The sequence below is a fragment of the Myodes glareolus genome, chromosome 3 (genome assembly GCF_982192425.1).
Source record: "Myodes glareolus chromosome 3, mMyoGla1.1, whole genome shotgun sequence".
Classification (NCBI taxonomy): Eukaryota; Metazoa; Chordata; class Mammalia; order Rodentia; family Cricetidae; genus Myodes; species Myodes glareolus.
Window position 1 is genome coordinate 89,925,319 of NC_142028.1, and position 14,950 is coordinate 89,940,268.

Below are 14,950 nucleotides of genomic sequence, written 5' to 3' on the forward strand. Positions count from 1 at the left end.
CCAGCCTCAAGTCAATGTACTGAGAAACTGACTGACACTGTGGACAGCCCCTATAGCCCCAGGAACCCCTGTTCTCAAGTGAACAGGACCTCCAGGAACACCACGACAAGCTTCTGAACATGGGGCTTATCAACTGTTGTAGCAACTGTCGTTGAAATGAACTCAAATGGAGTATCATTTATCATTTCCACAATGATACATTTTCTACCAGACTATTAAAACTGAATGTGCACGTGTGGGCACAAAACAAAAATAAGTAAGTAAATAAATACCTGTTACAGGAAAGAGAAGAAGCAGTGAGGAGGCTTGGCGGGTAAAGTCTGACTTGCCATCAAGCCCAAGGACCTGAGTTCTGTTCCCAGGACTGACATGATGGAATGAGAGAATTAACCACAACAAGGTGTTCTCTGAACTCAGCATGTGCATTGCGACATGTGTGTGCATGCAACGTAAGTGAACTTTTAATTTCAAGAAAATCGGTGAAACATAGCTTGCATCGTGTTATCACGATGATACAAAATCCTAATGGGAAGGGGGTTGTTGTTATTGTCTTTTAGTCATACGTATGAAAGTTTCTAATAAACAGGCAAAGAAATGGGTCAAATGGCTGGCCCTGTAATATCATGCTAAATTTACTGCAATGGTTTGTACATGGACTCTCCACATTGGACACTTGGACTGAGTGTATCTATGGCAAACAGAAACAGGACGGCAGCGGGCAGACGCACTAGACTATGGGTACCTCAAGGACATGCAGCCTTCACTACTGACCTGTGCCTGCTGCACACCCGAGAGATGGCTAACTCCACTCGGTGAGCTCCGCAACCTCACTGCCGAACTGTCTCAAAGCCTCCGAGTTGCTGTTATTTTCTACAGAGGCACAGAGTGACTTTCATCAATTGAGGCTTTTCATTTACAAATTACTTTTAAAGCCTCAAGGTATTTTAGTTCAACATCTAATGCATCTAGTGAGGCTTAGTTGAGAAATAAAGTTAAGATACATATGGCTGTGACAGACTAAAGGCTTTAACACAAACATTAAAAGTGACAATCTATAAATTTATTCTAAAAATTGATAAAACATATGAGATAAACAGTGAATACTTAAATACTATCCAAATTTTAGCCTGAGGAATAGAAAAGCCATGACTTTTACTTTATGTGACCGAAACCCACTGATAACTTTACAATATATACATTAATGAATTTTATAAAAAGGAGATGGTCTAGTGATAATATTGTTATGGATTTCTCAAAAGAATATAGGCCACAAATCAAAGCATTTCTAGGTAATTGCTTTGATTTTAGAATGTGTTTATCACGGGCCCCAACATGGACTGTTTAATTCTAGGAGCAGATGCACTGAGTTTTCTGTAAAGGGGAAACATGGATCCTGCCTAATGGAGATGATTTGTGATTCAGTCTGCATCACCTAGCCATTGTGTCAGCACAGTGGATGGTACTGTAAAGAGAAATATTTGGGGAGCTACTTAAGTGGGCTAGTTTCTGTTTCCACAGCAAGCATCTTAGTTTGTTTCCCTTATTGTGAGTTTCTTTCTCTTAATCCTCACCTACTAGCCCTCAGAGGCAGCTAAGCTGCCTGAGATCACCAGGAAGCACTATGGCTGAGACTTTAAATGTCCCCAAAGGTCCATAAGCTAAAGGCTGGGACACCAGCCTGTGCTACTATTGGGATCTATAAAACCTTCATAAGGGACAGTCCCATGGGAGGAGCCAGGTCATTTGGAGGATGCCCTTGATAGGGACAGTGGGACCCAGGCTCCTTCTTCATTTCTTTTTGCTTTCTGGCAGCAGTGAGCTAAACAGACCTTCTCTCCTGCAGGTTCCCACTGTTGGTGAACTGTGATATCACAGGCTTAAAGCAACAGGGTCAAGGTTAAAACCTAAAATAGGAGCCAAAGTACATTTTTTTAATCTTATGAAATTAAGCTTGGGGGTAATTTTGACTAGAAGGTGCTATTTAATCACTTTTTTTTTTTCTGTTCAGGGTGTCTGAAGTCTAGAGATACACCCGAGTGATAACTGACAGTCTAGCTACTAATAGTCACGTGGTTGACTACTGCACAAGCTAAATGATAAGGTTGTGTGTGTGTGCTTTAAAATATCTGACTATGTCGGGGCACAGGGGTCCCCCAACATGAACAAGAAATGTCAGTCATGCAGGGGTGTCTCCTCAGTGGAGGAGATGCAAATCAAATACCTGTCTTCCACCCAGAAAGTTGAGGGTGGAGGGTCATAACAACCTGCTGGTCTGTTTGCTGTCTGAAAGGGCAGACCTCACCCTAATTCCCCAGAATGGTTATCCCAGACTCTTCCCTCCCTAGACTGTTACCCGTCCTTAGGGGAGATGTCACGAGTACTTTATGGTGTGATGGCCTCTATGCTATCAGAGAATACTCTAGACTCTAGGTCTTCTAGCTGTAGACCCCACCCTCCTGGTCACATGTACTTTGTAAAAGAGTCTCTATGTAGTCACCCCTTAAGCTTCAGTGTGCACCTGGAGTTGGACTGATTGTTGCCTGGAAACCTCTCCCCAATTGTACCATGTTTTAAGCATCCTGACAATGAACGGTCTGGTATTAGACTCTCTGAAGTCTGATTCAAGCTGACAAAGTCAATCTCCACTGGGTTTTCATTCTTATCTCTTGGTGTAGTTTGCGTCCCTGTATGTCACCTGGAGGGCCTCCCACATGACTATAATATATAAGAATGCAAAATATGAGCTGACATTTGAAAAAAGCAAGTAAATTTAAACTTGCAGATATTGACATACATTGTAAAGAAAAACAGAACTAAAACCATATCCATCTAAAGACTTAAATTGAATGAGAACAAATATTTGGCAAAATGTAACCAATCATTGTACTATATGAAGTTTCCAGACAAGCTTTTATATTCAGCCTTGAATCCTAGCAAACTTTGAAAAACAACATTGATTCTTCTAGGGCTGTCTCTTTTTCTTGAAGGGGAAGTTTTAAATTTTAATTATGAAGTAAAACAAGAAAATAAAGCAGCATCTGTCTATGGAAGCTAAGCGCATTGCCCTGTGGCTAATAAAGACAGACTTTCAGTGTGTGTAGGCATGGGGGGGCCTTCTCCTTCCTTCACACAGTTTCCTTCTTCCTCCAGACCTGACCCCATCACAGCACACACCACCTGGGATACTGTGGTTTGTATTTCCCCCATGTGACTCCATAGGGCACAGCTAGTCAGTAAGACCTGCTGGTAGAAGACAATGTTTCCCTTGAAAATGTTTCCTTTGAACCACAAAGTTCAAAACCTGATTTACCAGCATCCCACTACACATATAGAAGGTTATTTGAAGAATAAACACATAAAATCGCCATCTAAATCTCCTCGTGCCAAATGCCTGAGTTTCGCATACTGAACTAATTGTCCAACACTCGGTTTAGCTCACTCTCACGATCTTACTTTGTGTGAAGCAGCTAGTGTCGATCTTCCCATCTCTTTTGGTTTTGAGATTCTGAACATGTAGGCTGTGAAGTCATAAACTAAAATGACATCTGATAGTTACCGAATGTCTGTTATGAGTCAGGTGCCATACCACACACTTCACTGTGCTATTTCGCCATATAAAAGCCGTCCAGATGAAAACATCCTGATCTTACAGACAAGGAAACTGGGGCAGAGAAAGGTGAAGAACCTCTTCAAAGAAATCATAATGATGATCCTTGTATAAACTGGCAGACTCCAAAATCAGTGCTTCCAGACAATAAGAGAAACAATGAATAAATGGGATCTACTGAAACTGAGAAGCTTCTGTAAAGCAAAGGACACTGTCAGTAGGACAAAAAGGCTGCCTTCTGACTGGGAGAAGATCTTCACCAACCCCTCATCAGACAAAGGTCTGATCTCCAAAATATACAAAGAACTCAAGAAACTAGGCACTAAAACTCTAATTAACCCAATTAAAAAATGGGGCACTGAACTGAACAGAGAATTCACAACAGATGAACTTCGAATGGCCAGAAGACACTTAAGGTCATGCTCAACCTCCTTAGCAATCAGGGAAATGCAAATCAAAACCACTTTGAGATACCATCTTACACCTGTCAGAATAGCTAAAGTCAAAACCACCAATGATAGCCTATGCTGGAGAGGATGTGGGGTGAGGGGAACACTCATCCATTGTTGGTGGGAATGCAAACTCGTGCAGCCACTGTGGAAATCAGTGTGGCGGTTTCTCAGGGAACTGGGAGTCAACCTCCCTCAGGACCCAGCAATTCCACTCTTGGGAATATACCCTAAAGATTCCCTAACATACTATAAAAGCATTTGTTCTACTATGTTCATAGCAGCACTATTTGTAATAGCCAGAACCTGGAAACAGCCTAGGTGCCCCTCAATAGAAGAATGGTTAAAAAAGGTGTGGAACATATACACATTAGAGTTTTACTCAGCGGTAAAAAACAATGACATCTTGAATTTTGCATGCAAATGGATGGAAATAGAAAACGCTTTACTGAGTGAGGTAAGCCAGACCCAAAAAGAGGAACACGGTATGTATTCACTCATAAGTGGATTCTAACCATAATTAAAGGTCTTTGAGCCTATTATTCGTGATCCTAGAGAAGCTAAATAAGAAGATGAACCTGATGAAGATTATTTGGCTATCCACCAGGAGGTAGGAAATAGACAAGAGTCCCAGGTAACCTCAGGTGCATGGGGGGGTGGGAGGGTTGATGGAAGGTGAGAGGGTTGGAGAGAGGGGAGTAGGGGAGGAATGGGGAAAGCTCGGTGGCCTGGGATGGGGGGGGAGGGAGGGGGGATGAAGATGGAATCAGGGAAGAATATATTTCAACTAAGGGAGTCATTTTAGGGGTTACAGGAGACTTGATTATATATGGGATCCCAGGTCCAAGGAGAGATCCCCCAGATTGTTCTCTGGACAGAGGAGAGGGTGCCTGAATCGGCCGTGGCCCATAACCATACTGATGTATATTTTGCTTATCACCATAGAGTCTTCATCTGGCGAAGGACGGCGATACAGTCGGAGACCCACGTTGGAGCACCGGACTGAGCCCCCCGAGGTCCAGATGAGGAGCAGAAGGAGGAAGAACATGAAAAACGAAATCAGTACTGCGAGGGATGCTATCACCCACTGATACAAGGGAACGGATCTAATGAGACTTTACCAAGGCCAGTTGGACTGGGACTGAACGAGGACGTGATCTAACCAGATTCTCGGAATTTGGCCAGATTCTCTGAATGTGGCTGGCCCGGAGTCTTTCTGAAAAGCCATTGACTATGATACTGGGACCTGTTTTCTCTGCATATGCTGGATTTTGGGGATCCAGTCTGTTTGGATGCTCGCCTTCCTGGACCTGGAGGGAGGGGGGAGGGGCTTGGACTTCCCACAGGGCAGGAAACCCTGACTGCCCTGGGGGACGGAGAGGGAGGAGGAGGGGGAGTGGGGGGAGTGGGAGGGTGTTGGGAGGAGGGGCGGAAATGGAAACTTTTATAATTTAATAAAATTTACTTTAAAAAAAACAAATAAATATAATTCTGACTTCAAAAGCAAAAAAAAAATCAGTGCTTCTCAGACACTGATGCAACTTGCTTTCTGTCTAATTAACACGTCTTCAATACTAAGTAATCAATAAGGGAACTTGCTGAATGAAATAGATTGACTGTGTTCAGTATTTTACAGCGCCATGTCTGAGCATCCACCATCAACCTGAGTAACACTGAACAAGCAGGCTACCAAATGATAATTAACTGTCTTCCTAAAGTCACAACTCAATGGGGGCAGGGTTGGAAATGGCCCAAGACTCTCGGGACTCAACAAACGCTGCATCTCGCCTCCCTGAGGGACGCGTGCATAAACCGCCGTTTCCCTGATGTTAAAAATAACTCGGAGAGGTGGCTGGATGCCAGACACACAACCTCTGAGTCACTGCAGCCAGATGGAGAGCCCAGGAGATCGCTCACACCTGAAAAGGACTGCTGAATTACAAGCGCCGGAGGTGGAAGTCTAGGTCGAATGTGGGACAGTCTCAGTGGGCCCCCAAGAGTATCAGTTGTACCCACAGTGTTCTCAGTAGCACCAGGCTCTGGGCTGGATTTCCCGGGGGAGCTGTGCCAGGCGATCTTGGCCGATACCAACAGGTTGTTGTAGCAGTTAGGATTCCAAGAAGAGAACAGGACCCACCCACAGTTTGAACAGCCTCTACCAAGCTTGCTTTATCGGTAGGAAAACCTGATGCAGGGATAAAATCAATTATTTACTGTTGACACCTGATACTGTGGGAGAGCGATCAAGTCGACAGGAACCAGTCACGAGATACTGCCGCACACTGACTGCAGAATAAGATGTAGCCTGCAAAATGGCTGATCTTTACAGACACTTTGAAGGCTTTTTGACCATGAATACAAATTTGATTTTCTGAGTTATGGTAAATTTAGAGATGAATGCAAAATAGCCAGAGTGAGGGAAGAAAGGAAAATTTTAAAAACACACACACACACACACACACACACACACACACACACACAAACCATTTTAGGGTCTGGTCAACACACAGGAAAAATACAGTATCCACTATTGTGGAGGGGCCACCCTCTAAAGATACTGGTACTGCTCAGGTGCTATTTGGTGGTACTACAAGAGGTCCTGGAGTTAGGGGGACAACTGGTGTTCCTAACCCCCAGACTGTTGCTGGATCACCTGGCTCTGTCCAAGTGGCTGGAGTCCAGCCCAGTCACTAATGACTGCACAAGTGAGAGACACCGCAGCAGCCGCTGCTACTGCTGTTCCTGCCAGCATTGCTTGATCCCCCAGCACAGGGTGATGGGTACTCCATCCCCACCTCCAGGAACTGCAGCTCCTCTACCCGGCTTGAGACAACCCTTAGGCCCAGCAATTGACCTGTTCCTGATCAAGGAACTCTGATATACAGACCTCTCTTCATCAATGAATGCCCTCCACCAGAAATTAGAGGTCCACTTTCCCCAGGAAAGCATGCACTAAGACTCTATAATGTTGCAAGAAAGATGATTCTCTTTCCCCTATATTGTATCTCATGAAATTGTGTAGCCTGTGAGCTTTGTCCCCTCTCCCTACTAATTACAGCTAATAAAAATACGCAGAGCAATTTAAAAAAAAAAAACAAAAACAAAAACAAAAAAACAAAACCCTGAGAGTACAAAGACTTTACTCTGAAAACTCCTAAAACAGTCTGGTGAGATGTCCCAGTAGGTGAAGAGCTTGCTGCACAAGCCTGAGACCTTGATTTCAGATCCCTGGCACCACAGAAAAAGCCAAGCCTAATAACCGAGGCCTGTGATTTCAGCACTGGGAAGCAAAGACAGGAGGAACTGAGGGGCTTGCCCAAGCAGCTAACCCAGCTGAGTCAGCAAGCTCCAGGTTCAGGAAGAGACCCTGTCTCAAATAATAAGGTGAAGTTAGAAGAGCCAAAGACAACATCTGGCCTCTTGAGCACAACCCTCCCCCCCCACACACACACACCCCACACACACACACACTCGTGGGTACACATGCGTCTGAAAATAAACATTTAAAATGTTTATCTCTTTTTTTAAAGATTTATTTATTTATTATGTATACAATATTCTGCCTATATGTAGGCCTGCATGCCAGAAGAGGGCACCAGATCTCATTCTAGATGATTGTGAGTCACCATGTGGTTGCTGGGAATTGAACTCAGGTTCTCTGAAAGAGCAACCAGTACTGTTAATCACTGAGCCATCTCTCCAGCCCTTAATGTTTATCTCAAATGAATACAAGTGGATTCTAAACAAAAATGAAAGAATTAGCCACATAAGTGATATACATGCTAGGTTTTTAAAGTGGAAACTTCATGTTAACTTTGTATCTTTTTGAAGTGTTTCACTATGTAACCAAGGCTGGTCTCAAACTCACAATTCTCCTCTCTCATGCTCCAGAATCCCGGAATCCACTGGCATGAGCCACTATGATTAAACAGTTCACTTTTTCATATTAAAAACAAATAACTCCGAAAGAGGGTATTTTGAAAGAAATAGGCACTCGGATGCAATTTTCAGTAACAAATCAGCCTGCTCAAGACTTGAGGGAAATGTAGTGTGGTATAGACACACAGGCCTCTTACGCCAGCACCCAAGATCAGCCAAGGCTATATACCCAGGCCTCGTCTGCAGAAAGAATTTTAAATAAAATGTTAATATTATCCCCCCCCGCCGCCCTTGTTGAGAGAAATAAAAATTGAAGATTTTTATTCAATTAAAAATCTCATGATATACCAATGGCAAGGAAGGCAAGGTCTGGGGGAATATTTCCAGAGAAACTTTTGCAAGCCTTACCTTGCGTGGAAAAGATTCGAGGCAAACTCCAGTCACTCCAGAGTCCTGAGTTGTCCAGCCTCTTGCTCCTCACCTGAACTTCGTAAGAAGATCCAGGAAGCACACCGTGCACCAGCAGGGACGGAGCCGAGACAACTTCAGTAGCCTGTGAAATGGTATGTTGAAACAACAGAGCATCAAGTCGGTGAGGAACGTTTGCCAAAGCTGAGAAGAAACAAGCCTCAACAAACCTCAGAGAAGCAAAGCATTACAGATGTCTGACCACAGAATTGAAACAGAAATCAGTGACCAAATGAAAAAAATGATAAATAGGAATTTAAAGAGCCTGTCGGTCAAACAATTGTGCCGATTAACAAGCATTAACTGAAGACTAACGGCAATGTGGGTTTTAGGGCTTTTGAGAAATGGTGCCAAAGTTCCTGGGAATCTGGCAGCCATGTTTCTTTCTGTCCATTGCATATCTGGTAGGGAACCGTGAGCAGAGGTGCAGAGAGGGCTGCCCGGGTCCTAGAGAGGGAAATTGCCCAAGAAGAAGAGCGTGAGTGATAGTGATGTCCTGACCCAGGTAGCGACATCCTGACCCTGAACTTTAGGCCAGGAGTCAACACAGTTTATAAACCAGAGGTGAAGACATCTGTAGCCAAATCCTGGAGAAAGCAAACTCCAGCTAGGATCTCCCTGTGTGGCATATTCAGTTTCCCAGTAAGGTGTTTCAGCTGAACTGTCTGATCTCTTCGAGACGGTGAGAGAAAGACAGGAGTCAAAGGATAAAAATCATGAAAAGTGTGAAGCGTGCCTAGAGCACGTTCTTGTGGTTTCAGACTCACTAATGAGGAAGCATCTCGCGACAGCCCTCACTCTGTGACTACACACCGACACCAAGGGTTCCTGAATTGCTCTCTAAAAATATGACCTCAGAAAAGAGACACAGTCCCAAGAAGATCCATTTCCACCTGGTATGATGCAGCAGCAGGAAGGCCATTCGTGACCTCCTCCTCCCCACCCACTCCGGGCTTAGACACCATTCCCATCAGAGTTGTATTCACTCACAGCCTCAGCCACACCGGCCTTCTGCACTGCTCTTTCAGGTACCCAGTCTCTCGGATCCCTACAGAGACAGCTCCTCCAAATCATTGCTCAAATATCAGCCTCCCAGTGAAGCATGCCCAACCGCCCTTAGTATGACAATCTTTCCTCATCCCCCTTTGACCCCAACGTATCTTGCTGCATCTAGAATAGCCCCTGGCAACAAACAGGCACTCAAAACACACATCAACATAAGCAAAAGCGGGTGCTGATTGACATCACGCTGGTTGCAAAAGCGGGTGCTGATTGACATCATGCTGGTTGACGTCACAGACGCCGCAAACACTGTGTGTAAACACGCTGAGCCACAGAAACGGGAGGATGCAATGTACATCCGCACTCTACCGATGAAAACGGTTATAACTATAAGTTAAAATTCCATAACTGGACTTTCTGTAGTATGTATAAATTATCTCAATATGTAATGTTCAATATAATTCAGTCCTCACTAGGAAGCACAGGCATTTTTAGCAGGCAAAGGTAATTTCTACAAGACTTAGGGAATCTTTAATCGCTTCTCAAAGTTTCACTTTCTTTACCAAAATAAACTTACCTCTCTTGTAACTGTAGAATTCTCTGAATATTTCACTTGATACTGAAGTGGAAACGGGGCCTCCGTTGGGCTGTCCCAAGAAATCTTTAAATTACCATCATCTGTGATTTCCATATGCAAACCTATCGGTGGATCAGGCTTCACTTAAGGGGAAACGGGGGGAAAAAAAAAGACTTTTAAATCAGGCAGTTTTCACAGCAACCATATCCAAGTAAAATGAGGTTGAAATGAATTGCCAGCATAGCTTGCCTTTCAGATACTTAAAAAAATTAAATCGCTTGAGGGCTAATTACAGAGTTAAAGCAGAGATGCATGGTGGGCCCTTCCTCTGTACCATACTTAGCACAGCAAACCACTGTCTTGGTTTCTTTCCCCTGTGTGGGAAAGACTATAAACTAGTAAGTGGTTTTGATAAATGTGATTTCCTTCTATAAAAAGTCTGCCTAAGTTCACTTTGCCTGGTAATTTTCAAACTTACTTGGAGCCTCTGCCTAGATGCAGTCACTGTACCTGATTTCATGAGGCCAACAGCAGAATGCAGAACACTGTTCAGAAAACCTGGGTAAAAGTCAGCATATCTGTCCATGTAAAACACCAATCCAAACACACCCATTCAGCTCAGAACAAACACTCCCATGTAATAAATGGACCATTATAAGGCCCTGACTGTATCTCGACATAGGAGTGGGGTCTCTTAGCTTAATGGGGACTTTATCGAGGTAAATGATTTCTGAGTTTAAAAGTACATGTGATTATTATCTGTATGTGTATATGCATACAGAAGTACTTGGTTATGTCAACCGTTAAGAAAACTTTTCAAATATGTGAAGACAGAATTTAAATATCTTACAGGTAAAGATTACGTTACTAAATTAAGGGTCATAGCATAAAGGAAATTCAAGCAGCCATTAAAAATCACATTGTAGTAGAATATTGAAAATGTTTAACTTCTGAAGTTCAAGCGGTTTATCACAAAGTCATACTTTCATTATTTTATAGAATTTATTTAATTGTATGTGTGTGCTTGTGTGCACAGGCATGCACACACATTCAAGTACCCTAGGAAATGAGAAGGTGACATTGGACCCCCCAGGAGCTAGAGTTACAGGGACTTGTGAGCTGTTGTGTGAGTGCTGGGAACCGAACCTGAGACCTCTGCAAGAGTAAGAGCTTTCAAATGCTGAGTCAGTCTCCAATCTATATCCCCGAGTTGTTAAAAATAGTCAATAGCATATATATTGCAAATTAGAAGTGTGTATAACTGGCAATATATATGTATATATATATATATATATATATATTTGTTCTTTGAACACCTCTATATTTACAAGGTTTGTACAATTAATAGGAATTTCTGAGCTTGTAGAAATTACTATTACAATAACATATTTGCTGGTTTGAATTGTATTTTCAACCAAAATTGATTTAGTTCTCATGCATCCCATCTGTTCAGAAGTTTAGAGAAAGTTTTGGCTTTTTTTTTTGTCTTTTCATTTATTCAAACCTACTGACACTTATTTTTGTGACTTATTACAAGTTTTGGTTATTGTAAGCAGGGTGACTAAACACTGAACACCACATAAATTTTACTGGATTCACAGGACCAAAAATAACACAAAAATTAAAAAAAAAAACAAAAGAAAGAGTACTGCAATTATACACAATTGCGAGCGAGATCACATTTCCTGTCTTCTATCATTATACGCTCATTTTAAAATATATTACAAACATTTTCCCCTGGCTCTCCTATATCCAGCCCAGCACATGCTGTCACATCACCCTCTCTGCCAGAGAAATGTCTTCAACAGCCCTGGGGAGACCTTCATTCCACCTAACCAGCCCACACTGGTCAGCTCCGCCTCTCCATCACAAAGTCTGTCTACTACTGTCTGGTAATTCTGATGTCACTTTACAATTAAGTTTGTTCTGCCCTTCAGCACAGCGTTCCACACAGCTACGTATACCCTTGTTGAAATGGTGTTTTGTTTTGTTTTGTACATGGTTTCTCAAAGAACACAATGTCCTTCATTCTTACTAATACCTGTTAGTTTCTTCCTTCCTGAATCCTGACTGGGTGATCTCACAGAATTTATAGATTCAACTCCCAGATATATATTTCTCCTAAACTTTGGAGTCATATATCCAACTGTCTATTCAGTACCTCATAAGATTCTAATAGTCATCTCAAACACAACATGATCTTGAATTCTGCACATACACCAGTCTCAATATTCCTCTCTGAAGAACTGGTCTTCCATTGATGGAGATTTTCAGAGGCAAACTGAGGGTAAACTTTAGTTCCTTTCTGTCCTTCAGATGTATAAGCAAATCTCATCAGTTCCACACACCTTCATTGCTAGAGCACTAAACTGACTGGCCCATCCCCACCATCTCCTTTCTAGGCTCATTCTCCACAATAGAATAAAATTTGAACCCACAGATATACATCTGATCATATAAGCCCCTCAATTAAAAGTTTCCATTTGAATGGAATAAAATCCAAACTCTATAACACTAGTCTCTGATGTTCTCTGGTCCTTAATACTTCTGACCTAATCTCCTATGAGTTATACTTCATTAAGTCCAAGAATAGGGATTTCCTTGTGTTCCTTATTTAATCACAGAGATATACATATCGGTTTTTCAAGACAGGGTTTCTCTGTATTACATTCCCTAGCTGTCCTGCTATTTGCTCTCTAGACCAGGCTGGCCTTGAACTCACAGAAATCTACCTGCCTCTGCCTCCCAAGTGCTGGGATTAAAGGTGTGCGCCACCACCTGGTCACAGGGATATTTTCATGTGTTCATGTTTGAAACATTTTTCATTCTAGAGTTTCACATAGATACTCTTTATTTAGTTAATACTAAAGAGATTTTTTGACTATTTCTTAGTTAGGATTTCTATCTCTGTGAAGAGACACTGTGACCATGGCAACTCTCAAAAAGGAAAACGTTTAATTGAGTGGCTTAAAGTTCAGAGGCTCATTTCGTTATCATCATGGTGGGACTTGGCAGCATGCAGGCAGACATGGCGCTGGAGAAGAAGCTGAACCTTCTACATCTTGCAGGCAACAGGAAATAGACTTATACAGTGGATATGGTTTAAGAATATATGATACCTAAAATATCTTAGAGTAATTCTAACAATACAAGTGGAAGACTTGTTATGACAAGAACTTTAAAATCTTTGAAGAAAGAAATTGAAGAAGACACCAGAAAGTAGAAAGATTTCCCATGCTCTTGGGTAGGTAGAATTAACATAGCAAAAATGTCAATCTTACCAAAAGCAGTCTACAGATTCAATGCAATGCCCATCAAAATCCCAGCAAAATTCTTCACAAACCTTGAAAGAACAGTACTCAACTTCATATAGAAAAACAAAAAACCCAGGATAGCCAAAACAATCCTGTACAATAAAAGAACTTCTCGAGGTATCACAATTCCTAACTTCAAACTCTACTACAGAGCTACAGGACTGAAAACAGCCTGATACTGGCATCAGAACAGACAGGAGGACCAATGGAGCTGAAAAGAAGACCCAGATATCAATCCACACATCTTCAAACACCCAATTTTTGACAAAGAAGCAAAAAATATCAAATGGAAAAAAGAAAGCATATTTAACAAATGGTGCTGGCATAATTGAATATCAACACATAGAAAAATGAAAATAGATCCAGATCTATCACCATGTAGAAAACTCAAGTACAAATGGATCAAAGACATCAACATAAAGCCAGCCACACTAAACCTCATAGAAGAGAAAGTGGGAAATACATTTGAATGCATTGGCACAGGAGATCACTTCCTAAATATAAACCCAGTAGCACAGACACTGAGAGAAACAATTACTAAATGGGACCTCCTGAAACTAAAAAGCTTCTGTAAAATAAAGGACACAGTCAACAAGACAAAACGACAGCCTACAGAATGTGAAAAAATCTTCACCAACCCCACATCAGACAGAAGTCTGATTTCCAAAATATACAAAGAATGCAAGAAATTAGTCATCAAAAAAAAAAAACAACCAAATAATCCAATAAAAAATGGAGTACAGATCTAAACAAAGAACTCTCAACAGAGGAATCTAAAATGTCTGAAAGACACTTAAGGAAATATTCAACATCCTTAGTCATCAGAGAAATGCAAATCAAAATAACCCTGAGATTCCATCTTACACCTGTAAGAATGGTCAAGATCAAAAACACTGATGACAACTTATGCTGGAGAGGTTGCGGGGAGAAGGAAACACTCCTGCATTGCTGGTGAGAATGTAAGCTGGTACAGTCCCTTTGGATATCTCTGTGGCGATTTCTCAGAAAATTAGGAAACACTTTTCCTCAAGACCTAGTAATGCCACTTTTGGGTATATATCCAAAGGATGCTCAATCGTGCTACAAGGACATGTGCTCAACTATGTTCACAGAAGCACTGTTTGTTATAGCCAGAACCTGGAAACAACCTATATGCTCCTCGACCAAAGAATGGATAAGGAAAATGTGGCACATTTACACAATGGGGTACTACACAGCAGAAAAAATAATAACATCTTGAAATTTGCAGGCAAATGGATAGAGCTAGAAAACATAATATTGAGAGAGGTAACCCAGACCCAGAAAGACAATTATCATATATACCCACTAATAAGTGGTCTTTCAACATAAAGCAAAGAAAACCAGCCTACAAATCACAATCCCAGAGAACTTAGACAACAATGAGGACCCTAAGAGAGACATACATGTATCAAATCAACATGGAAAGTAGAAAAAGACAAGATCTCCTGAGTAAATTGGGACCATGGGGACCATGGAAGAGGGTTGAAAGGGAGTGGAGGAGTAGGAAGGAGAGCAGAGAAAAATGTCAAGCTCAATAAAAATTAATTAAAAAATAATAAAAAAGAATATATGAGACCTCAAAGCCCACCTCTACAGTGACACATTTTTTCCCACAAGGCCACACCTCCTTATA

General features: G+C 41.8%; 1 protein-coding gene across 2 annotated transcripts in view; it reads right to left on the reverse strand.

The window, feature by feature from the left end:
• The window catches only part of Lepr (leptin receptor), an 87,468-nt gene that overhangs the window by 32,572 nt on the left and 39,946 nt on the right, over window positions 1-14,950 (reverse strand). For both annotated transcript variants that reach the window (XM_048453170.3, XM_048453168.3), the window contains exons 6-7: window positions 9,983-10,125; window positions 8,344-8,488 (exon numbers count right to left, since the gene is read on the reverse strand). In XM_048453170.3, the coding sequence (XP_048309127.3) occupies window positions 8,344-8,488; window positions 9,983-10,125 (288 nt within the window). The remainder of the gene's footprint in view (window positions 1-8,343; window positions 8,489-9,982; window positions 10,126-14,950) is intronic.